General features: G+C 33.4%; 1 protein-coding gene across 2 annotated transcripts; it reads left to right on the top strand.

Moving 5' to 3' along the window:
• Positions 1-1,670: 1,670 nt before the first annotated feature.
• LOC133187365 (beta-1,3-galactosyltransferase 1-like) lies at positions 1,671-24,453 on the top strand. Of its 2 annotated transcripts, none has more exons than XM_061322712.1 (3): positions 1,671-1,837; positions 15,141-15,255; positions 20,264-24,453. In XM_061322712.1, the coding sequence occupies exon 3, from the start codon at positions 20,264-20,266 to the stop codon at positions 21,332-21,334; it is 1,071 nt and encodes a 356-aa protein (XP_061178696.1). In that variant the 5' UTR covers positions 1,671-1,837; positions 15,141-15,255; the 3' UTR covers positions 21,335-24,453. The 2 variants fall into 2 exon arrangements, with proteins under 2 accessions (XP_061178696.1, XP_061178697.1); XM_061322713.1 differs by having other exon boundaries at positions 1,733-1,837; positions 15,144-15,255.

Raw genomic sequence — 24,453 nt, 5'->3', positions numbered from 1 at the left:
TGTACATGTATAGCTGTCTTGTCTGGCTTATATTATCTGTCCGTCATGCTACACAGAAGTTTCATATTTTTTAAGTAATATGCCCTGATGCAATTGTTACAGCCAAGTTCATTTTTTTAAAGTATAGGTCAAATTTCAAGGTTATGAATTTTAAGTAAAAATCACAGTACGTTTGGAAAGATCTTGACACAGGTAGTGCACGTGTAAACGCATGAAAACCCTGTTTTTTTTCAAGTACGAAAGCTACTACATAGGTTTCAATATTTGAAAAGTAGATTAAACTTCAAGGTAAAAAACAATGGAACATTCAAAAAGGTACATTAATTTCGATATGGCACTGAGCGATAATTCGGAAAAATCAAAAATACCACGAAAACACATGACGGAATGGTAATGTTTTCCTGCGTGGCGCAGTGGTTAGAGCCGTTTGCTCTATAGAGTCGCGGAGTAAGTAGATGGTCCTTACGTCGCGGGTTCGAATCCCACTGTGGGATGTGGAGACCGGTCCTATAAACCGATATCCCGTGTCGCAGTAGGTGCTGGCACGAAAAAGATCCCTCACTGCTCAATTGCCCTAAGTGCCGAGTATAGGTCAAAATTTGAAGCTCTCCGCCGGCAAGTGGTGGCGTCTTCATATGAGTAAAAAATTCTCGAGAGGGACGTTAAACAACAATAAACAAACAAACAAAAACATAAAAACAAATATCTGAATTGCATGTTAACGTAAATAAGTTGCATGTTGAATTTTAGATTATATACGTCAATATATTCTCAACAGCAGCGTACCCAAAGAAACATGAAGACTGAAGCAAACGCGCGTAGTCAAAAATCTATTTTTTTAACTGACGGGTACAAAATAAATAACAATAGAATTTTCAGAAAGATTTTGAAATATGCAGTATTGCATACCCTACCTTTCGTGGTTCATAGATAAAAGCTAAAGGAAATTTTGTATTAACTGCCACCCGGTAAATTCAAAATTTACAACATGACAAATGATTGCACTTATAGTGTATAAAAATGTTCGATGCTAGATACCTTTTATACCCAAAGAATCCTGACAAAAAGAACACGTTTAAATTCAAATGCATGGTGAGTAACTATAGTATTTTTGAAACCTATAAAACCAAACATTAAATTAATTTCCTATATCGGTTATAGTGACTTAAGATATTTTTAAAAGAAGTTTGAAATAAAAAAACAGACAATTAAAGACCGACATTAAAAATAAAAACAAAAATATTGCAGTGGACACAAAATTCCATGGCCCATTTAGAAAATTATCATGTCATCCCTTCCCAAAACCTCAATAAATCTGATACCTAGGTTATTGCTTTCTGAGTTCAGTACGTGTCAACACTATCACACTCACGCAGCAAAATTATCGATCTCTGACAATGGAATGAACAGTGAACACACTACTGAATCTATAAGTAGTCTATACTGAATTAAAAGGTTTAACACCGAATCTATTACATAACGATCTAGGGAAATAGAGTTTTTATAAAAAGCTGACCCGAAACAGGACCACACAATAGCTAGACGTGAGATAACCAGAGGGTAGTGGATTCTCAATACATGACTGCGCAGACGCCATTAACAGTCCAAGGAATGAAGGATATTGATGTTCACATTCGCAGCAAATGTATGTTTGTCTTTGAATTTTGATTCTTGAAAACTACGGATCCCAAAAATGGCTAGATATGCGCAATATTTGTAAACAGAGCCTTCCCGCCATGACAATATGGACTTTTAACTGCAGTTCGTGTTAATCCAGGGCATAGGGCGGAAAGTGAATAGACTTTCTACTGGTGGATTTTCGATCTATTATATACTCGTAAGTATTGTTAGATTATCCTGCATGGGGTCCCCCTCTTCCTCGTACAAAAACAAAATAATAATGATAAATAAATTAAAATAAATACCTAAAGGTTTCATGATTGGAATTAATCAATAGTGATTTCACAATCAAGACCAGGTATTTATGTACTTAAACATGTTATACATAATGGTCCCAGGTGTTTTTAAGGAATGAAGAAACTGAAATGTATCCTAAAAATATTTAGAGAAATATATTTTGCTCTTTAAGATATACCAAACTTTGCACAAATAGTACAGCTAGTTTTAATAATATTACTTCATTATTGAGTATTCAAAGGAAATTTCAGTATAAAAAAGGGATATTGTGGTGTTGTCATACCATGTATAAACTTTTTTAAGGACACATTTCTTGTATAAACAGAATAAGCAGCGATAATTATTAACCGTCTTAGATACTAACGATTTCTGATTTGTAACGTTGCCGATATCAACTTTTTTTTATATTTGCCCTTTCTTTGTTCCACTGCGAAATAACTGGACATTAGGCGTGGGTAAATATTGATCGAATACTTGTTCAACCGAGGAAACATTCACCCCCCCCCCCCCCCCCGCCTTTATCCCAATCACCTTGTAAGGTGTGTAATCCTAGAAACAGAAGAAATGTTTAAGAATATGCACCTTCCTTCATGTTGACCTTATTGTAAAGCGATCGTTTGTTCACTGCGGAGAGACAAGGTTATGTTTACTTACGGATTATTTTTCGGATTATTTACATAGGGTAACCTTAATGTAAACACCCATCGTACGCCATTACTACAACTAAACTACATGTAGCTAGCCATCTTTATTTTGGACGATGACTCTGACATATATAAAGGTGGTTCATTTGAAGCAATTTGACTCTTTATAACTTTTCCTGATACCAATTAATTTATTTATCTACAAAATTTCGACCGACCTTATTGTTTAAAAATTTTATTTAACGTCAAAATCTATTTGATACATTTTTCTTACGATAAGCTTTACGAGTTCTAATTGACCATTGGCACCTATGACGTTTCTATGAAAATATCTATAGAAACAGCGAGAACAAAAATTTTGACAATAAATTCAAAGATTTAGTAATCTCAGAATACATGCGCAATAAGGCAGAGTGCGGCAACTCCGATAACTCTATCGCGATAAAAACCCTTTAAAGATGATATTGACGATGAACTGTAGAACACAGACACTTGACGTTTTAAATTCTCTGTATTGATAAAAAAAAATTCCCATACTTTAGTTATAGTAAGTTTTAGTAAGTTTTTTTTATCAATAAATAGAAATATCTAAAACGTCAAGTACCTGGACTATATTAGAAAAGCAATACATACTGAGCAACCCATTAACGGTTAAACATTTCTAGACTACATATAGTTAAACAATAAACATGCAAAACAACAAAGATTAACAGTCAGAAATCTCTTATGTAATACTGCCAGTTAAGCCATTGCATTGAATTTGAATGTACAAATTGCAGTCTTGCTTAACAAAAAAATATAAAAGTTGCATTGTAGTTATTTCCTATACACTTTGGAGCTCTTTAATGGTCTAGTTCTTGATTTTAAGTAGATTAGTTATTGCGTAATGACTTAAACACCACCAGACAGGACATGTTTGATAAAAAGTTCCATTTCAAAATGAAATCCTCAATCACACCTAAAATTGGTATGGCACACCAGATTCACAAAAAATCAACAGTATACATGGTGTTATAGGTTTGTTAGTTATATAAGAAATACATGTAGTTTACAGTGTGTTAGATACAGAAACTCACTTTAAAATAGTCGCCGTCTGCATGGTCTGTTCAATTACATTTAATTAAGATTGTAAGCTATATATATTGAGAATCAAGTTTTTACCTTTTTGAGTATTTGGGTTATTTTGTTGACTACTAAGTGTATGAATTCCTGTTTTTAAACCATAATAATATTAGCATTTGCTTATTATGACTAAAATAAGTCAATCATAGTTATACAAACCGGTCAGATAACCCATGGTTTACATCTGTAAATTATTTGGGTTGCCAATTAAAGTTAAGTCTAATTAAGATTCTGTTCTTGGTGTCCTTAATTTCCAGAAACAAACACCTCATATAGGTAAGAATTACATGTATATTATAAAGAACATTGTCCCATTACTATATCAGGACTGGTATTCTGTATTGATATATACATTTATTGTTTCTCTGCAGAACACAAAATAGATTTATAAACTAGTTTTAACACTGTGGGCTACGTATGTATCAACGCTGTAACCCTTTTAGCTCACCTGAGCCGAAGGCTCAAGTGAGCTTTTCTGATCACTTTTTGTCCGGCGTCCGTCTGTCTATCTATCCGTCTGTCTGTAAACTTTTAAAATTTTCGACTTCTTCTCAAGAACCACTAAACCAATTTCAACCAAACTTACCACAAAGTATCCTTGGGTGAAGGGGATTCAAGTTTGTTCAAATGAAGGGCCACGCCCTCTTTCAAGGGGAGATAATAAAGAATTAGTGAAAAATTAATAGCATCTTTTAAAAATCGTCTTCTCATGAACCACAGGGCCAGGAAAGATGAAACTCATGTGGAAGAATTCTCAGGTAGTGTAGATTTAAATTTGTTCAAATTATGACCCCAGGGGGTAGGGCGGGGCCACAATGGAGGATCAAAGTTTTACATAGAAATATATAGGAAAAATCTTTAAAAAATTTCTTCTCAAGAACAATAAAGCCATGATGAGTCATATTTATATGAAAGCATCATCAGGTAGTGTAGATTTAAGTTTGTACAAATCATGCCCCTTGGGGGTAGGGCGGGGCCACAATGGAGGATCAAAGTTTTACTTTGAAATGTAAAGGTAAAAACTATAAAAATCTTCTTCTCAGGAACAGTAAAGCCCTGATTGCTCATATTCATATGGAAGCATCCTCAGGTATGTGTAGATTCATATTTATTCAAATCATGACCCTCAGGGGTAGGGTGGGGCCACAATGGAGGATCAAAGTTTTACATAGACATATATAGGAATTTTTTTTTTAAATCTTCTTCTCAGGAACAGCAAAGCCCTGATTGATCATATTTACGTGGAAGCATCCTCAGGTAGTATATTCTATTTTGTTCAAATCATGACCCCCTGGGTAGGGTGGGGCCACAATGGAGGATCAAAGTCTTAAATAGAAATATATAGAAAAATATCTTCTTCTGAAGAACAGCAAAGCCATTATTAGTCATTTTGATATGGAAGCATCCTCAGGTATTGTAGATTCAAGTTTGTTAAAATGATTACCCTGGGGATAGGGTCGAACCACAATGGGGGATCGAAAATTTTACATAGGAAAACATATAGAAAAATATCTTCTTCTCAAGAACTGAAAATCATGTTTAGTCATTTTGATATGGAAGCATCCTCAGGTAGTGTAAATTCAATTTTGTTCAAATGATGACCCCCGGGGGTAGGGTGGGGCCCAATGGGGGATCGAAAGTTTTACATAAGAACATATAGAAAAAATATTTCTTCTCAAGAACAGAAAAGCTATGTGTAGTCATATTGATATGGAAGCATCCTCATGTAGTTTAGATTCAAGTTTGTTCAAATGATGACCCGGCCCTGGGATAGGGAGGAGGCACAATGGGGGATCAATTTAACAAAGGAATATATGGGAATTTTTTTTAAAAAATCTTCTCAAGTACAACAAAGCCATTTGTTATATTGACATGGAAGCATAATCAGGTAGTTTAAAATTCACCCCCCCCCCTCCCCGGTAATCTTTTCAATACTGAACTGATTTGTGCTCTTGCCTAGCCAATGTGCTCAGGTGAGCGATGTGGCCCATGGGCCTCTTGTTTTTTTAAGGCAATCAAAGTGACTTAATAAAAATTATCCAAGCTTGATATATGATGTATTTATTTTATCTTCTTTTTAAACAGGGAAAGGGGGACCTGTCATTCTCCCCTAGGAACAGGAAAAACATTCAATAACAACAGCGTAATGATAATATTAATCATTGTTGCTTACTTGAATGGGGAAAACTCATGCAAATATATATTAGTCAAATACAAAGTTGAGAATATTTAAATTGGCTGCAAATTGCGTAATTCCTTTTTTTGTTCAGTTTATTTTATTTTTAAATCAAAAACCATAAATATTTTAACTAGATAACTATGAATATAATATAAATGGATTGATAAATGGGGTTTCATGAGAAGTTCAGTTAATGTAAATATTAGTAAATATTGCTAATTGCTGATTGATCATTTGTGTTACTAGTGTGCAATTTAAACAATATTTTATTCACAAAATGAGGGATTGGCCATCATGGGCAGTAGGCACTTCTTCTCCGTACAACTGAATAATACACACATAAAGGAAACAAGGCAATATATAGAAAAAAGGAGAGAAGAAAAAGATAATACACACATAAAGGAAACAAGGCAATATATAGAAAAAAAAGGAGAGAAGAAAAGATAATACACACATAAAGGAAACAAGGCAATATATAGAAAAAAGGAGAGAAGAAAAAGAATGAATACAGAGAAGGAGAGATTTGGAAATACTTACAAAAATTACTTAATGTTACTATATATAAGCATGTACTGCTTCAGCTATCAGAGTACCGTTATCAATTCTGTTACATATGACAGGCTTAACGAGTCTTTGACTCAAGCTGCATTATATACGTATTTGTTTTGTTTTGTTTTATTTGAACCAGAGACATTACATCTCATAGGTATACAAAATATGTACATAAATATTTATACATAAGCTTTGCACAGGATAAGTGTAGTATATGCTATACAATATACATTACATGTGGCAATTACATAAACAATAGCATTTAATGTATTATCACTTCTTATTGTACACTATTTAAAACATCATTTCTTAATTGATAAGAAAAATACAGAAATTTACCTAGGTTACATAGTTCTTTAGTATTTGTGGAACTCAGTAACTGTACTAATTTAAAAACTGATGGTTTTTTAAAATAATAACGCTTGATATATTTAATTCTTAGTTCTTCATATCGAGGACATTTTAATACAAAGTGAAATTCGTCCTCTATCTCATCTGATATACATATTTCACATTTTCTATCTTTTCTTTCTATGTTACAATACCTTCCTCTCTCTATCTTTAAATCATGCGCTGATAGTCTTAAACGACTAATAGGTATTCTATACTTTGAATGTAATGGTTTTCTTAAATACGTCTGTAGTACAACATTATCCACTACATGTTGATATAAAAAATATTTAGGAGAATTACAAATTCTTGCCATAATATCTTGTTTATAACCGTCATACATTCTTTGAAATACGATGTTCAAAGAATTATTATCAATACAATTGCTATTATACATGTCAGTTAAACCAAGCCTTTGAAATTCCTTCTTAATGTTTACAATCCATTCATCATTATTTTCCACCATATCTTGATAACATGATTGTAAAATACAATTATCACTGTTTTTTAATTTCACCCAATATTTCAAAATTTTCTTTTTCCTTTCTAGTATAAGTGGAAATCTACCTAATTCACAATAAACTGCATCATTACTGGTGCTTTGTCTGACTTTTAAAACTCTTTTACAATAAGTTAAATGAACATTTTCTATATCTTGACCCTTGTGAAATCCCCATACTTCAGCTCCATAACTCATTACACTGTTAATATAGGTATCGAATACTGCTAATTGTGTTTCTACGTTAAAATGCAAATCCCTGGTTTTACTATTTACACCATACATAGCTTTTTTAGTTTAAGAAGTATTTTATTCATGATATACATAAATGTATATACAATGAATATGGATTGAACAGCAGGCAAAATGGCCTATATAAGTTCTCTCCATTAAAGATCAAGGTACAAATCATGAAATGTTACAATAATATATATCATAACTTTTGCAAAGACATGTATTTTAGACTAATTTTTAAGGAGGATACAATGTACAAAATTGAAAAAAGAGGGGAATTGAACAATAAGGTGGAATAATGAAAGGAAAGAGAGAGAGAGAGAAAAAAAAAGAGGGTGGGGATAACGGAAAAGGGAAAGAGGCTCAGAGCCATATATGTATATGTACTTTCAGTGTACATGCTGCACATTAATGCTTATTACATTTTCACATTCTAAAATCTTTTAGTATTTTTTATAAAATTATGAACTTGATCAAATAATAACAAATTTTCTTTAAGAGATAGACAATCATAACCAGACAATACAATATTGATATCTCTTGGTATGTCATGATCAATCATATATGTGATCAAAGAGTTCCTGGCAAGATCATAACATGGGCATTGAAAGAAAAAATGAACAGAATCTTCAAAAGAATAACCACATTTTAAGCATTTAGGTGAACCAACTAAGTTATGATTAAACAAATCTGCATTAAGATTACTTGACAAGTTTCTCAACTGACAGTGGAATATATTTAATTTCCTTTGTCCGTAACTGTATAATTTTGATTTTATTTTATCATCAAGATTTTTATTTTGAATACTTTGTTTGAATTTAGCTACACTTGTTGCAGATTTCGTGCTATCTGGCAAATCATTCCATAACTTAATTGTAGATGGTAAAAAACTATTATAATATGCAACTGTTCTAGTGATTGGTATGTGATACAAATTACTATTGCGTAAAGCATAATTGTGTGAAACAGGTAGACACTGTTTAACCATATCATGCAAATATTCAGGTGTATAATTATTAAGTATTTTGTACATAAGTGTAAGCTTGTGTTTAGTTCTTCTTTCACTCAGTGTTTCCCATCCTAATTCTGTATATAAATTTTGTTTCGAAGAATTGCGCCTTAGTCCAGTAATGATACGCCCAGCCTCTACTTGTACACTTTCTAATAGATTACTCTGCTCCTGTGTACAATTATCCCACACTACATTACCATATTCTAAAATAGGTCTAATGAATGCAATATAAATTTTAATAAGGGAATCCCTGTTTAGTTTATATTTGCTTTTTTACCCTGACATGAAAAATGTTTCTGTGTTTCTGCAAATTTGCCATTATAATTGAACAACATTCCTAGATAATTAAATTGATTTACAACTTCAACAATGCAACCGTTGTATATCCAACGTTCATTTTCAAGGATTTTACGACTATTGCGAAAAATTAATATTTTTGTTTTTTCAACATTTACAGTTAAATTCCACTCCGTGGTGTATGTATACAGTGCATCCAACATTCTTTGTAAACCATCAGCAGAGTCAGATATTAAAACAATATCATCTGCATACATCAGTAAAAATATATTTATCATCTGCAGTTCAATTGATGGACAATTATTTGTAATAAAGTGACGTTCAAAGTCATTCAAATTCATAGAAAATAACAATGGTGATAAAATTTCTCCTTGTAACACACCAGACGTAATTTTAAAATACTCTGTAAGTAAGCCATTATATTTTACACATGCCTTGATATTATCATATAAAGACTTAATAATACAAAGTAATTTCCCTTGAATACCCTGAGAACTAATTTTAAGCCACAAGTTAAGTCTATTGATATAATCGAAGGCTTTTTGATAATCCACAAAACAACAATAAAGTTTCCTTTTGTTCCTTAAAAATTTGTTAACTAGCGTCTGTAGTACAAATATTGCATCAATGGTACTTGCACCTGGCTTGAATCCAAATTGTGCATCTGTAATTATGTTATATTCTTTGTCCCAATGCATTAGTCTATTATTCAATATGCTTGTAAATAATTTGGCCATGCAACTAACAAGTGTGATTCCTCTATAATTATTAGGATTATTTGTATCCCCTTTCTTAAATACTGGCACTATACACCCAGTAGACCAGCTCTCTGGATAATGGCCTGATGTAAATATTTTGTTAAATAACATGCATAAAATAGGCATGAGTATTTGTTTACAATGTATAAAGAATTCGTTAATCATGCGTAAGTACGTATAATGTACGTTTATTATAAATCCGCGCATAATGATGCTAGCAGTATTTTATTGCATTGATAATGTGCAAATAACTTATAAATACATGTATATATATATATATATATATATATATATATATATATATATATATATATATATATATATATATATATATATATATATATATATATATATATATATTATATATATATACATCATTGTTATCTGTTCAATTCTCATTATTGATCTGGAAGGTGAAATTATTTACGAATTAAGCCCCGCTAATTGATTTAATTAAATAAACATAATCTATGAAATATGAAACTGTTTCGCTCAATTTATAGAAATTGATGTGTGGCAGATATTTCATAGATTTATCCTCCATTTTTTCTGTCAATGTTTATACATCACGATTTTGCATTTTATCATCACAAGTGACATACCACTGTGTAGAACGTGCACGTGTTTAATTTGTTGAAGTGAGCAAGGTCAAAATCTATTTTTTAGAAAAAAAATCCTCATTTTGGAGATCAAATCGATGAAGTAAATTTATTTATATTCCAAGTCAAAGTACAGATTTTCAGAGTAAATCGTCATATTTTTTTTTACGTCAAAATAACTGCGGTATTTATTTTGTTTTCAACTTTTGTACATAGTTTGAAGGTTAATATATAATCTGTTGAAATATTTATCAATTACAGACAAGGTGAAAACTCCCTTTATATGCACTAACGAAAAATCCGTGGTGTATAAGGGTCTAAGTTATCTTTCATAGATAAACTTTTGACCCAGATTGCCCTTCAGCCTCATAACTAAAGGTTACCAAACTTTTAACATATCAGTGATGGGTACCTTTATCATTAGGTGTCTAGAGACAATAGTATGAAGCAAATGTGAGACAGTCATAACTAAGATCGATTGTAGGTCATATGTATGAAGCATTATAAAGTTAACAGATAATGTGGATTGCAGCAATTAAGTTTAATTTCATCTAAAAATTTTTGGAAGCCAGTACGAGAGAAAAAAACATTAGGTCCAAAGTTTAAATTTGACCTTGTGTAGTAGCGCATAGAAGTGAAACTTGACTTGTCATTTGATAATGTACCTGTAGCCAGATAAATTCTGGTTCATCCTGCTGTCATTTTAACTGAATAATTTAATATTCAGTCGAACTTGAAAGCCATCACATGGGGTCTATCAATATTCATGTAAATAAGATATCTTAAACTTTAAGTCTAGATACCCGAGTTTGTTTCATGCATGTATTGTCTCTGGCGACAATTATACCCTTGTACTTTTTCATAATATAACGTGAATCAAAATTTGAGTGAAAAATTGGACTGTAACCATAAAGTCTGGATTCCAAGACACCAAGACATAAGATCTTGTCTACAATGTAACAAAGCGGAAGTTGAGTACCTTATAAGTCAGCAAAATCCACTTTGTTGTTGGTTTCTTTAGTTTGTAGATTGGAATGGGGGCTTTCTTTGGTTTTGAATTCCATGTTTATTTGCTAGTAGATATGTTTTCTGGATGATTCTTACATTTATACATTTTGGAGACACACAAAGACAAAAATAGATTTATTACTGATATATCTTGAAATAAATGAAGTCAGAAGAATACTAAGAGAAATGTTAGTGAAATCTGAATTAGAGTTCAGAAATATTAGATTCTTCCCTATTTGTTATGTTGTATAATATCCATCTGCATCCTATCTCATAAACAATTTGCGAAATAAGCAGGCAAAAAAGTTGATAATTAATGATTCTTTCTATACAGTTTTCAATATTTGAAGTTTACATTGATGTCAGACAAAGACGATCGTTAAATACCGATTACGTAAATATCAAAAGAAACTATTTTCTCTCCATTTTTTGAAGGAGGGGAGGTGGTTTAAACTTGTAGGGGTAACCTTCTGTTTAACACAACAAGTTGCTGTCCTTTAAAAAAGGACTGCAATACGTGGACCATATGCATGTGTTTCGAAACGAAATTCAAAGAAAATTTCTAGATTTAGTGAGTTTACAAAGGTGTAATTAAGTTTAATCTTTTTTTCTAATTTTCATCGTTCTTTGAGTCTGCTTAATTAGGCTGTAATGATAAGAAAAATCATGACCTTGAAATGATATGAATATGAAATGTTGATCTAGGTATCTATCACAATTATAATTTAGCCTTTAAAATTAACAACAGAATTAAAAGAGGCTTAAGCGTGCAGGTATCGTAATCTCCATAGGCGTATCCAGGGGGGGGGGGGGGGGTCGGGTGTTGGAACCCCCTTTATTTTTGCAGAAAGAGGAAGAGAGAGAGAATGTTTATTCTGTAATATATATATATTTTTACATCAAGTATTTCCAATAAAATATTAAATACTTCAATCTCTCTAGATAGAGTTTTGCTTATTGCTTCCTCCGTGTACCTTCACAATACCGGTCCCGACATGTAACATGAAATATTTCACTTTGATATCGTCGGAAGATTCCAGCGAACGAACGTACGGCTATGCCATTTTTGGACCATCTTCTAAAGTAACTAACTTTAAGAAGTATGCATAAAAAGTCATGAAAGGGAGTATCCATAAGAGAATATTATCCTTTACAAAAATTTTGATATTTCTTATGCAAAATTTTTACATGACAATTAATTGTCATGTACAAATTTTGCCTCAGCTTTGCTAGCCAAGGGTTTCTGATACGCTACTCTCCTCATAAGCTTATGAGGAGAGTAGCGTATCAGAAACCCTTGGCTAGCGAAGATGATTTTGCCTAAGAAATATTAATTTTTTTTTAAAGGACAATATTTATCTCTTTATATTATGGGGATATTTTAAACAATGAAGAGAAAGGTTCAAAATGTCCCGTAGTATGTGGGGGAGGGGGGCTCGAGTTATCTTAAACAATGCTAAGTTATCGATTAACTCGATCAATTTAAAAACACAAAAAAAGATTAATTTTGTGTGTGTTTTGTTTTTTCTCTGTCTCTTTTAAATAACGGAATGGTTAATATACAACATCTCCAATCGTAACTTCTCGGCAGAAGGCCTGAGAAGAAGCGATTGACAATCTTATCGCACGTATGTAGACCTAGGCTATTTGGTCTTGCAAGCACAGGTGTGTGTACTGTTTGCTAGTGACGCTTAGACTGGTGACGGTATTTGCTACAGACATGAAGAACTATACACCAGTTTCATAACATGTACAGTTTTTTTTCTTGTGAAAATTGGAGTAAATTAAAAGTCGAATATTTTGGATATGGGGTAACCCATATCTATTCTTGTTACAACGACCGTGCATCCATGGACGAGTTCATTGGTTACTCTGAAAGGTGGCACAGGTTTACCTTTCGTTAACATTTTCTACAATGATCCGCCTACTTTGAGTGATTGTACTTTCATAGTTACTCTGAAAGATGGCACAGGTTTACCTTTCGTTAACATTTTCTACAATGATCTGCCTACTTTGAGTGATTGTACTTTCATAGCAAAGTTGTTAAATTTTATTCCCGATTGGCCTATAGTTTCGTCATTTAACTGAAAAAAATCGGGCTATTTCGATACATGTAATGCTTAACGGCTGGGACTTGACATCTGTACTAGATTTATACGGAAGTATCCTATCTTTGGAAAGATAGATGGTACACGTGTAGCACAGATCTGTAGTACGCAGAATTTTTTTTGATGTTTCTCCCTCTCCCCGACATGGAAAAATATTGCTACAGGCCTTTATCAAGCTGTGTTTGGATTGCTGTCTATCAAATTATTTTGCAAACCTTGATGCACAAAACTAATGCCGGTAAACATGGCAAAGACTATCTTTTAAAACCTAGTGGTTTTAATTCAGCATGTTCAAGCTGTTAAGCTATCTCTATAAGTTCTACTTATTTAAAATGCTTGTACCATAGAATTTAGTTTGTATATAAGGATATATGTATTAAAGAGAAATTCAGATCTTGGTTACGCCAAAGAATACATAAATACGATGTGCAGATTTTATTCTAATTTGAAGAGGGCGAATTGTTCTACGGGCAAGTTGTCTTTGAGGCGAACTCTCTAGCATCCTCGCGCATGCGTAGCCTGACGTAAGCCCATGGCATCCGGTTTAACTCCGCTAATATATTTTCTGCGTGGACCTCAGGGTCCACGCAATAAACGATTTAAAAAAATATTTTAGCTACCGGTAAGCATCTACGTGTATAACAATTAATAAATTATTGTTTGTTTGTTTTTTTTTTCTCTTCAATGAATTGCCTCAGCATGCAATACTTCAGGGAACGTTGTTCCTAAGGAAAAGAAAATCATGTTATATAGATATTATAGATTTTTCTTTATTTAGAGCCAGCATTGGCCTTAATGTACAAAATGGCTAAATTAAATATACGAACATGTACGCATTTAAGACCTACATCATTGTAATTTCATGCGAAAAATGAAGACATTAACTACATCAGGGTCTGTGTACAGATATAAATAAAAATGTTATTTTGTTAACACACATTAATTTTGTATATGAATACAGTTAGTGAAATTTAAAGAAGATTGGCGAACAAGGCGAGCGAAGTGCTTATAATGCGACAAACATGAAGGTGAAAAATTAAATCTCAATTATAACAGAATTTTCTTTGATATTTCCAAAATATACAATTATCTCACAAATATTGAAATTATTTGCCTATGAAATAGCATACACACACTAAGGAGGACAAAAAGGATCATTTTCTCATACTGTAACACGATTTTTCGATATGAGTGAGTCTTCGCTCAATTTTTTTGAAAGTTTATCCTCAAAGTTTGCGTAAAAATATACATATTTTGGTTAACAAAAACATGGAGCAAAGACCCACTATACCTTAAAAATACACTTTTATGGCACAACATTCGCATTTTCCGAGAAATACCAAAGTCCATTTAGTCAAGGGACATGATTTAAATGCCACTACGGTATTTCATCGTACATGTAGCTGTGTAGCGTAGTGGTTAGCGCGTTAGTCTAAAAGGAAAATGATACTCAGGATTTTTATTGATAGGGTTCGAACCCCAGGAATACCACATTATTTTTTAATAACAGAATAATTTTTGCCGAGAAAATTTTCCTCAGAAAAGTTTTTATCATAATTTCCTAAATTTCAATAAAGATAACTTTACTCTAAATACTATAAATTCACAAGTTGAAAGTAATTTTTACATATCTGAAGCTATAGGCATTATGCACGCCTTGTTCACCCATCTCCTTGGGTAAATTACATGTTCGTATAATAATATCCTTCTTATTTATCACACTGTGGCAGAAATGTGAGTGGGATTTTCCATTATCAACTTTTTCCTTGTCGTGCTGTAGACATTTGTATTTCACGGATAAAGTTTCTTTATCTTTTAAAGCAGGATCAACAAGGAAGACAATGTGATCCTCAGAAAATGTGACCCGACTCCCCAGAATCATGGTATGCTGTGATCAGTTCATTAAGTTCTCCAGGAAGCATCTATAACCAAAAAAGTACGTATAGATTGATTAGATTAAAAAAAAGTTATTATAACTCTTTGTGATATAAAAGAGCTTTCTAACCATCTCTTCCCCTTCAACCCCTCCCCCTCAAAAGAGAGAGAGGGAGAGAGAGAGAGAGAAAACAAGCAAAATGTATTTTAATGACCGTAATCCCATATCGCGACGAAGTCAATATGAACTTGATACCCCCGACATTGGCATCCTAGGTTTTAGGAGCAAGTCCATTCCGAATTAACTACAGTATTATATTAAAACCTACATGGACCAAAGTTGCATTGATGGTGCGTTTAGTAATGCACACTTCCAGACAGCATTCGATCTACATTTTTCTGGATGCTTTAACAGATAGTTGTAGGAGCTTGTCCATTTCCAAAATTTAAGCCGAATGCCCTTCCTGGACGAACACGTCCAGAACCAGACGTGCCTCGGATGCTAGCTACATGTATATCTGACCAGTATTTTCCGGATGATTAAACATATTTAATTTTTTTTTTTGGGGGGGGGGGGGGTCCAGACCCATTCCCAAGTACTTCTTAGTCCTATCCTGATCATTTTGAAATATGTTAGTAATCCCAAATCTAGCGCCTATTCAATTATGTTTAAATAATGGTCCATGGCAAAGAGGTGAGGTTACAGAGGAACAAAGTTTAACACCGAAATAAAACCTTTCAGTTTTTAGCTCACCTGAGCTGAAAGCTCAAGTGAGCTTTTCTGATCACCCGTTGTCCGTCGTCCGTCCGTCCGTCTGTAAACTTTTCACATTTTCAACTTCTTCTCAAGAACCACTGGGCCAATTTTAACCAAACTTGGTACAAAGTACCCTTGGGTGAAGGGGAGTTTAAATTGTTAAAATAAAGGGCCAAGTCCCCTTACAAGGGGAGATAATCAAGAAAAGACAAAAATAGGGTGGGGTCATTAAAAAATCTTCTCAAGAACCACTGAGCCAGAAAAGCTGAAACTTATGTGGAATCATCCTGGGGTAGTGTAGATTCTAAATTGTTAAAATCATGACCCCCGGGGTAGGGCGGGGCCACAATAGGAATTACAAGTTTTACATTGAAATATATAGGAAAAATCTTTAAAAATATTCTTCTCAAGAACCACTGAGCCAGAAAAGCTGAAACTTATGTGGAAGCATCCTGGGATGGTGTAGATTTTAAATTGTAAAAATCATGACCCCCGGGGGTAGGGCGGGGCCACAATAGGGAATCCAAGTTTTACATTGAAATATATAGGAAAAATCTTTAAAAATCTTCTTCTCAAGAACCACTGGGCCAGAAAAGCTGAAACTTAAGTGGAAGCATCCTGGGGTAGTGTAGATTCTAAGTTGTTCAAATCATGACCCCGGGGTTAGGGCGGGGCCACAATAGGGAATCCAAGTTTTACATTGAAATATATAGGAAAAATCTTTAAAAATCCTCTTCTCAAGAACCACTGGGCCAGAAAAGCTGAATCTTATGTGGAAGCATGCTGGGGTAGTGTAGATTCTAAATTGTTCAAATCATGACCCCCGGGGGTAGGGCGGGGCCACAATAGGGAATCCAAGTTTTACATTGAAATATATAGGAAAAATCTTTAAAAATCTTCTCAATAACCACTGGGCCAGAAAAGCTGAAACTCATCTGGAAGCATCCTGGGGTAGTGTAGATTCCAATTGTTCAAATCATGACCCCTGGGGATAGGGTGGGGCCACAATAAGTACTACAGGGGGGGGGGGAAGAAATCAGGTGAAAAACAGCAAGGCCAGTTACTCAGGTGAGCACTGTGGCCCATGGGCCTCTTGTTGAAAGCTATTTCACTTGACTTCCACTCAGGTGAACATAACATTAGGGAATATATAGATTGGGATGGGGTGGTTGTGGGGGTTGGGTGCAGGGGACCTATCCCCCCAAAAACATTTTTTTCTGAAAGTGAAATTTTACTTTTAATAAAGACTAAAAATATTCATTGAAAGACTGGTCCCCCACTAATGGACCTTAACCCCCACCCTTAACCCCACCCTATACCCTAAAACAACATTTGAAGTTGAAAGAATTCTCTTTTCTTGGGGGCTAATCAAAGATTTTTTTCGACTGTCATTTTCCCCGATAAGCCCCCCCCCCCCTTCAAAATCTATTCTCTAAAAGAGCCTGATATAATTTCTTTCTTTTTTCATTGCAACTAAAGTAGATTTTAAAAATTCCAAATCAATACGATTGTTTATTTAACCCCGCTTCTCTCATTGCATTTAGCTAGGACTTCAGCAAATGTAAACAAGTAAGATGGCATGAACTGCTTAATAATTAATGAGTTCGTATTATTTGATTATTGAATCATATAATAAAACAATTATTGATTTTTTTTTTAGTCAATACGATGATTTAGCCACGATTTAGCCACCTTCGAAGTACAATATTCACCTCGGCTCGGTGAATAATGTACTTCGAAGATGGCTAAATCATCGAATTGACTGGAAAAACAGCAATCATTGTATAACATTTGATTGTTAAAAAGGATATTTTTGTTCTCTATATATTTATTATTGGGAAGTAAATTTGTCTCTTGTGAGCTTTGTAGCTCGTGGTCCTCTTGTTTCCGTTTTCCTTCAGTTATTTACCTAACAGACTTTCACTAAGAACGGATTAATTAATTTTGCGTTAATTATCGCGTACATTACTTTCATGCCCTTGACTTTATAACGAATGTGGTAGGGAGTTGTAGAGCGATGGTTGATCGTGCTACAAACCTGAATTGTTTATATGAACTGTTGTAATCAATCACATCAGAGTAAGTGTCTTCCTTTTTAATTTAAATCTTTTGTTTACATCAAAATAGGTAAATAAATTCTTCGTTATTTGGTTCATAACAAGCGTTGTCTAGTTGACAGGTAAATGTACTAAATTTACCTGTACTGCATATTTTTGTGTTTTAAGGTTGTTTCAACTTAAGCCTTATTTTTCAATTGATTAGAAAAATTTGGTAATTTTTAATTTCTTGAGATAACATAAGTGCTGAATAGACAAATTTTAGTCATCCAAATGTCATGCATTTAAAATTCACAAAAGTTACAAGCTGTCTGTATGTTTTAAATTGATGAGCGCTTGAAATTGACTTTATTCTAATTGATGTACCCTAGTTAGATATTGCTGCTAATATATGGGCCATCATAAACACCCTCTTTCAGTTAAAAGAAGAGAAACGTTTAGATTCTATTCTAGGGAGCTTTTTTAACCGTGGTGACATTTTTTTTTTCAAATTGAAACGATGAATTTTATTGAGGATACCACAGTGTGAACTTTGATCAGTATAGGCACTTCCTGAAGTCACAACGGGGGAAATAAGCATGTGGTACGATAATCTACAATTGTGCTTATATTTAGTTATGTGTGTATTTATAAAAGAATTGGTAAATAAACAACATATATTACCCAATGCATCTTTTTTTTAAACAATATCATGTTGTGTTTCCTTGTTTCTATTTATGTTCAATTTCCACTTAAGTGGCTTAGACGAAGAACTACACATTGAGAAGCACCGTCAAGATATTCTTTTAAAGCGAATCTATTAATAGTTAATGGACTTTATATAACGGAGCTTACATATCTTGCAGCATGGAAAAAAAACGTGTGTCTTAATCAGTCAATACATCGTGATATTCCCCAGTTATTTTTTACATTATATTAGAGTGTGTTCAGGGAGATGACCAGGAAGCAGCATATTATCACCGTGGGACCATCTTTAAAAAACGCTCCCAATCGATTCCTGAATTTTCTCATTTCGTCAACATGTATGTTGAAATTTTCTAGGGAAAAAAAATTCCACCTACCTACCAACCCAAATAATTTACCCTGAATCGAAAGAGGGCAAACAAACATTATTTTAAGATAGCCTGATCGGCATCCGTTTTTTTTCTCTGTGAAAACAAAAATTATTCAGAAACTATAGCTTAATCAAATTGAAATTTTTATATTTAGTTTTAAAATTGAAATGTGTATATTCTAAAACTTTAAGGCCTATACTCAATACTGATACATTCTCAATAGCTCCGTATTAAACATACAAGTGTGCTTGAATTCTCGAACGGGACGTAAAACAACATACAATCAATCAATCAATCAAGTTTGCTAGGTGACGAGTATTAATTAAAAAAAACTACCGAATCAAATTAAAACCCAGACACTGTGCACTATGTAGATGTACGGTTTAAAGTTTAACAACTAATAATGGGGAACTATTTATTGTTTTCTGTACGGCATACAATGCTCATTGTTTAATGAATGATTTCCCGTTTGAATGTCCTCGTTTTGCCTTTGTCCGGTATAAATAGTTTGTGATCTGTATCATAATTTTCCCTTGTGCCCGGGATTTCAGAGTAGAAATCACTCATCTTTTCTGATAAACAAAGCCATCTTGATTTTTCTTTCACTTGGAATAAGTTAAAACAATCGACAAATCTTATGGTATGTGATATTTATATGTGACATAATGTATAAATTATTATATATAATGTATATAATATAATGTAATATATATATATATATATATATATATATATATATATATATATATATATATATATATATATATATATATATATATATATATATATATATATATATATCTCATTTATGACAGTAAATAGTTTTATGCTGACGAATGACTTAATATTGCAAGTTGTGTTTCATATTTGTGTTATGTTCAACATATATAGTAATTTAGTTGTAATTGTAAGCCCTTTCAAGGGCCTCCGCAATTTTTCCCCACTGGGAGTCTATCAAGCCTTAATAAACAACAATTTCAACACATACATGTGTTAAGTTTTAGTTTTCTAGGTTACTGTTCATTTAATTTTTGCTGGAAAGAGGAAGCATAAATATATATAATTATGTAATACGGCTTATGAAGTTTGTACTTCAACTGAATTGGAAAATGTATTGAATTTACATATTTAACTTATGCATGTGATTGTTTTATTTTAAGGATTTACTGCAGTATTTATTTGTTTATTTATTTATTGCAGATGTTTCCATCTATTAATTCCTTCATAAGAAGATTGAAAACCAGGTATTGCCATATCCGAGAAGTAAAGATTTCGACATTATGGAAACTGACAGGTTTTTTTATTGTGACGTCACTGTTCCTAATGCAGAAATCCATCAACTCAAATACAAAACAAATTGTGTTCACGTGGTCAAACAACGATATAAAGAAGGCCTTACTCAAAGAAAAGTTCAAAGAATCATTGTCGCCCTTGGAACCTTGTGAGGAAGACGGACAGTCTGTTTTTATGTTGGTTATGGTTAACAGCGAAATTACTAATTTCAAACACCGCAATGCAATACGAGAATCATGGGGTTCCGTGTCAAAGATAGACAAAAGTGTTCGATTAATATTCGTGATTGGCAAAACTCAAGATCCAATTGTTAGAGAAAGTATCAATCTTGAGAAAGCTGTCTTCAACGACATTTTAGATACAAATGTAACCGAAGCATACGATAAATTGACTTATAAATCTATAGCAATTTTAAAATGGGCACATACCCATTGTAGCAAAACGAAATACCTTATAAAGGTTGACGATGACATATTCTTCAATATACGTAAGCTTATGGTAGAACTTGAAAAATGGAATCCAAAAAATTCCATAATTGGATGCGAGGAGAGCAAAAATGCACCTGTGAGATTCTTTTTATTCAAATGGCACGTGACTAGAGAGCAATACAGTGCTGACACCTATCCTGTTTATATAACAGGACCCGCCTATCTCATCACAGGAGATATCATATCCAAATTATACCACGCTTCATTTGATATCCCTTATTTTTTCATTGAAGATATTTTTGTAGCAGGACTTTGCAGAGAAAAAATCGGAGCGAAAGTTGTCGGCCATAAAGACTTTTCCTGTAGTTACCGAGACAGGGGCCCATGTGGGGTCTCCTTTAGGGACTTCATAGTCGGCCATCATTACTACCCAGAGGAAATGGTCAGAATGTGGCGTGAATTGAACGACCCGTCAGCCACCTGTCGATTTGTAGATTATTACTGGATAGCAACTATAATTGATTTATTGAAAGGATTATTTCCATTTTAAAGTGTTCAGAAATAACGCATTGCATTTTCGCAAATTTTCAATTTTTGATTGCCTGAAGAATTTTGTTTTTATTTTTTTCAATTGATTGTTGCTGGTTACCTTGAATTTTTCTACGTTGTTTTGAAATATAGTTGATTTTTATATCCTTGTATGGATAGCTCTGTGTTGGAACGTAACTGAATTCAATTGCGAAAATGAAATGCATCGCTTTGCACAATTGCTGCAGGTTAATTTGTATTCGCTTAAGTAGCATTAATTCGGTATTTTTTAACATACGGTTTATATAGAGCAGTTGATATCTACGCAAGTTAATTGATACTGTGATATTATTTCCTCTGTATACTAGAATTTTTCAGAAGTGGAAAGGAATGTTTCGAGTTTTTCTGGGGGGGGTTTTTTCAGTGAAGTTATTATACACGGAAGTAATTGTATAGAATTTCATTATGCTTTTAGGAAGTTAGATTTAGAAGTAGGTTGATATCGTAGATTTCATTTATCCTCTTAGACCAGGAAATAGGTGTTAGATGGGGGAGGGGGGTGTTTACATGGATACCATTTACAGATCAATTTCAGGAACGTAGTATTTCCGGTGACCTTCATTTCTCGATCACAATAGTCAACTTATAGGCTTGAAGTGCTCCAGTAATGATATTTAACGCATTCTACTTAAAAGTGGGATTTATACCATTAATATTTTTCAATTTATATCTTAACCATGATCCAACATTTTGATCAAGAGAAATCAAAACTTTTACAAGCAGATCTTACAGATTTTCTAAGTTTGAATAAACATTTTCTAATTTTTACCCGGAAAAGGAAATTCCCAATGCATAACATAAGCAAACACTCCAGTAACATGAGTGATCAATTTATTAATGGCATCGTGAAACTGTTCGCGGCGGGGATGAAAAAAAAAACTGTCAAGAGGGGGGGGGGGTAACTCATAATACTGCTACGTTAATTAAATGGAATACTCGCTGCTTAGATCAATGTAACTTAATGCACCCAGGAACAAGAAATCCATATGCTTACATGGGAACCCACATTTTTTTCTGAATTAAATATAGATGGGAAAAAAATGATAAGATACACAATCAATTTTTTAGTTTTGCATGTTGGGATCGTTTTACTTGAATAACAATACGATGCAATACGAACTTTTAATATTGAACATTTCTGGTACATAATGTTGACAGTTTTATCCTTCCCCTTCCAAGATCTTGTTAAAATCTTCCAAACACAGGCACGTAGGAAGCAATTTCAGTTGGGGGGGGGGGCACAGCCAAACATTTTCTGTTGGGGGTACTATCAACTACCAAAATTCCTTGACAAGCAAAAAAAAAAAGTCATCAGCCATTTTTATTGAGGGGGCACAAGCATATAGTAGCTAAGTTTTCTATAGTATTCTATATATTGGCAAAATTATTGGGGGAAGACACGGGCCCCCCATGCCCCCCCCCCCCCGGTTCCTACGGCCATGAAACAAGTAATTATATTTATCTTCTTTATTTTTCTAAGATTCAGTTGCGGATCTTAATTCTTGAATCCTTGATGGGAAATGATAGTTGTTCGAATCCTTGATGGAAATGGATTGTTGTCCAAATCCTTGATGGGAATGGAATGTTGTTCATAACGTAAAGGCGTATCTTGATCCTGACTCAAGGTCATGACTTTGACTCAATATAATGGCTCAAAAGCAAATGATTCTGGACAATTTCTGTTGGAGTTATGATTCAAATCCTTTTAAATCCAAAACGGAACCCCCGATTGAAATATATCAAATCACTCGTTTATAGACAATTTAGTGTTAGTAATGGCCTAACAATTAGCATGAAAAACGTTAGTCAGCACTCAATGATAAATTGTATTTGCTGACGAGGTCATTGTATCGACCATAGAACTTACGAAATGATGACTTTAAACGAGACTGTTGATATTCTTGTTTCATCAGCTTGTTTGTCAATAACTTACCTCGTTTTAGATATTGTTCATACGTGGAGCATGCTCTTCCGTATCGAATCAGCTGAGAGACATAAACCCCGTATGCAGGTGATAATGGTATATTGCTGCATAAGTAAGGGAAGTTGACGATTGAAAAGTTAAAGTCATCTCGTTTATCATAAAGCTTAGTTGTTAGGTTACCATTAACGTCTTTTTCTAATAAAATATCCAAATATGAAACAGATGTGTCAGACTCTGTTGTATCTTTTATTTCAAGCTCAGTGGGATATATCTAAAATGTTAAATGTTGTTTTTTGCTTACAATAGACAGACAACTATGCCAAAACCAATATGTCTTCACTTGTTGGGAAGAGATACAATAAGCTTTACCCCCCCCCCCCCGCCCCCTCCCGAAAAGAGTTTAATTTGTGTGTGAAATACTGTAAGTTAATTAGATTGTAAGTTTGTTAGTGATTGCAACACTATAAGCTAATTATATTATTAGATTGTGTGTGAGTGCAATATTTTAAGTTATTTACTTGTATATTGTAAGTTTGTGAGTGCAATACTTCAGTAAGTTATGTCTTGGGTATGTATGTGAGTGCAGTACTGTAAGTTAGTTATGTTGTGAGTCGGTGTTTAAGTGGGATATTGAAAATTAATAATATTGTAAGTTTGTGTTTCAGTGAAATACTGTAAGTTAATTACATATGCTATGAGTAAGTGCGTGGGCACAGAAATGCTATTGTGTGTAAGTTTGTATGTACTATGTAATTTAAACTGCAAGTTAATTACGTTGTAAGTTTGAGTGCGTGAGAGCGATGGTATAAATTAATGATGTTGTAAGTTTGTATGTGTGGAACATGTTATCAGGGAATTATGGTGTAAGTTTGTGTTTGTACAATGTAAGTTATGTTGTGTGTGCGTGTGTGTGATGGTGTGTGTGTGTGCAATACTGTGAGTTATGGGGTAAGATAGTTGCTCTTTTGCATTAAATGCAAAGAGTATGCTTTATAGAGAGGTAGTGTGTATTTATTATTAACAATAATATAAACTTTTCTGAGTGATTTTTAATACAATTTCATTGTTTTGAAGAACAAGGATAGTTCCTTTTGTATGTAGGACTTATGCAATTTGACGTGGTATTTACATGTATTTTGTCACAAATATTTTCTTAA

Source organism: Saccostrea echinata, unplaced genomic scaffold (assembly GCF_033153115.1).
Source record: "Saccostrea echinata isolate AGI-Se365-2 ecotype Australia unplaced genomic scaffold, CSIRO_AGI_Sech_v1 ptg000015l, whole genome shotgun sequence".
NCBI classification, from domain to species: Eukaryota; Metazoa; Mollusca; class Bivalvia; order Ostreida; family Ostreidae; genus Saccostrea; species Saccostrea echinata.
This window is presented reverse-complemented; position numbering and strand designations above follow the sequence as displayed.

What these genes read in the sequence shown, in the direction of transcription:
- LOC133187365 (XM_061322712.1), top strand. Translation starts at nt 20,264, where the DNA reads ATGTTTCCATCTATTAATTCCTTCATAAGAAGATTGAAAACCAGGTAT.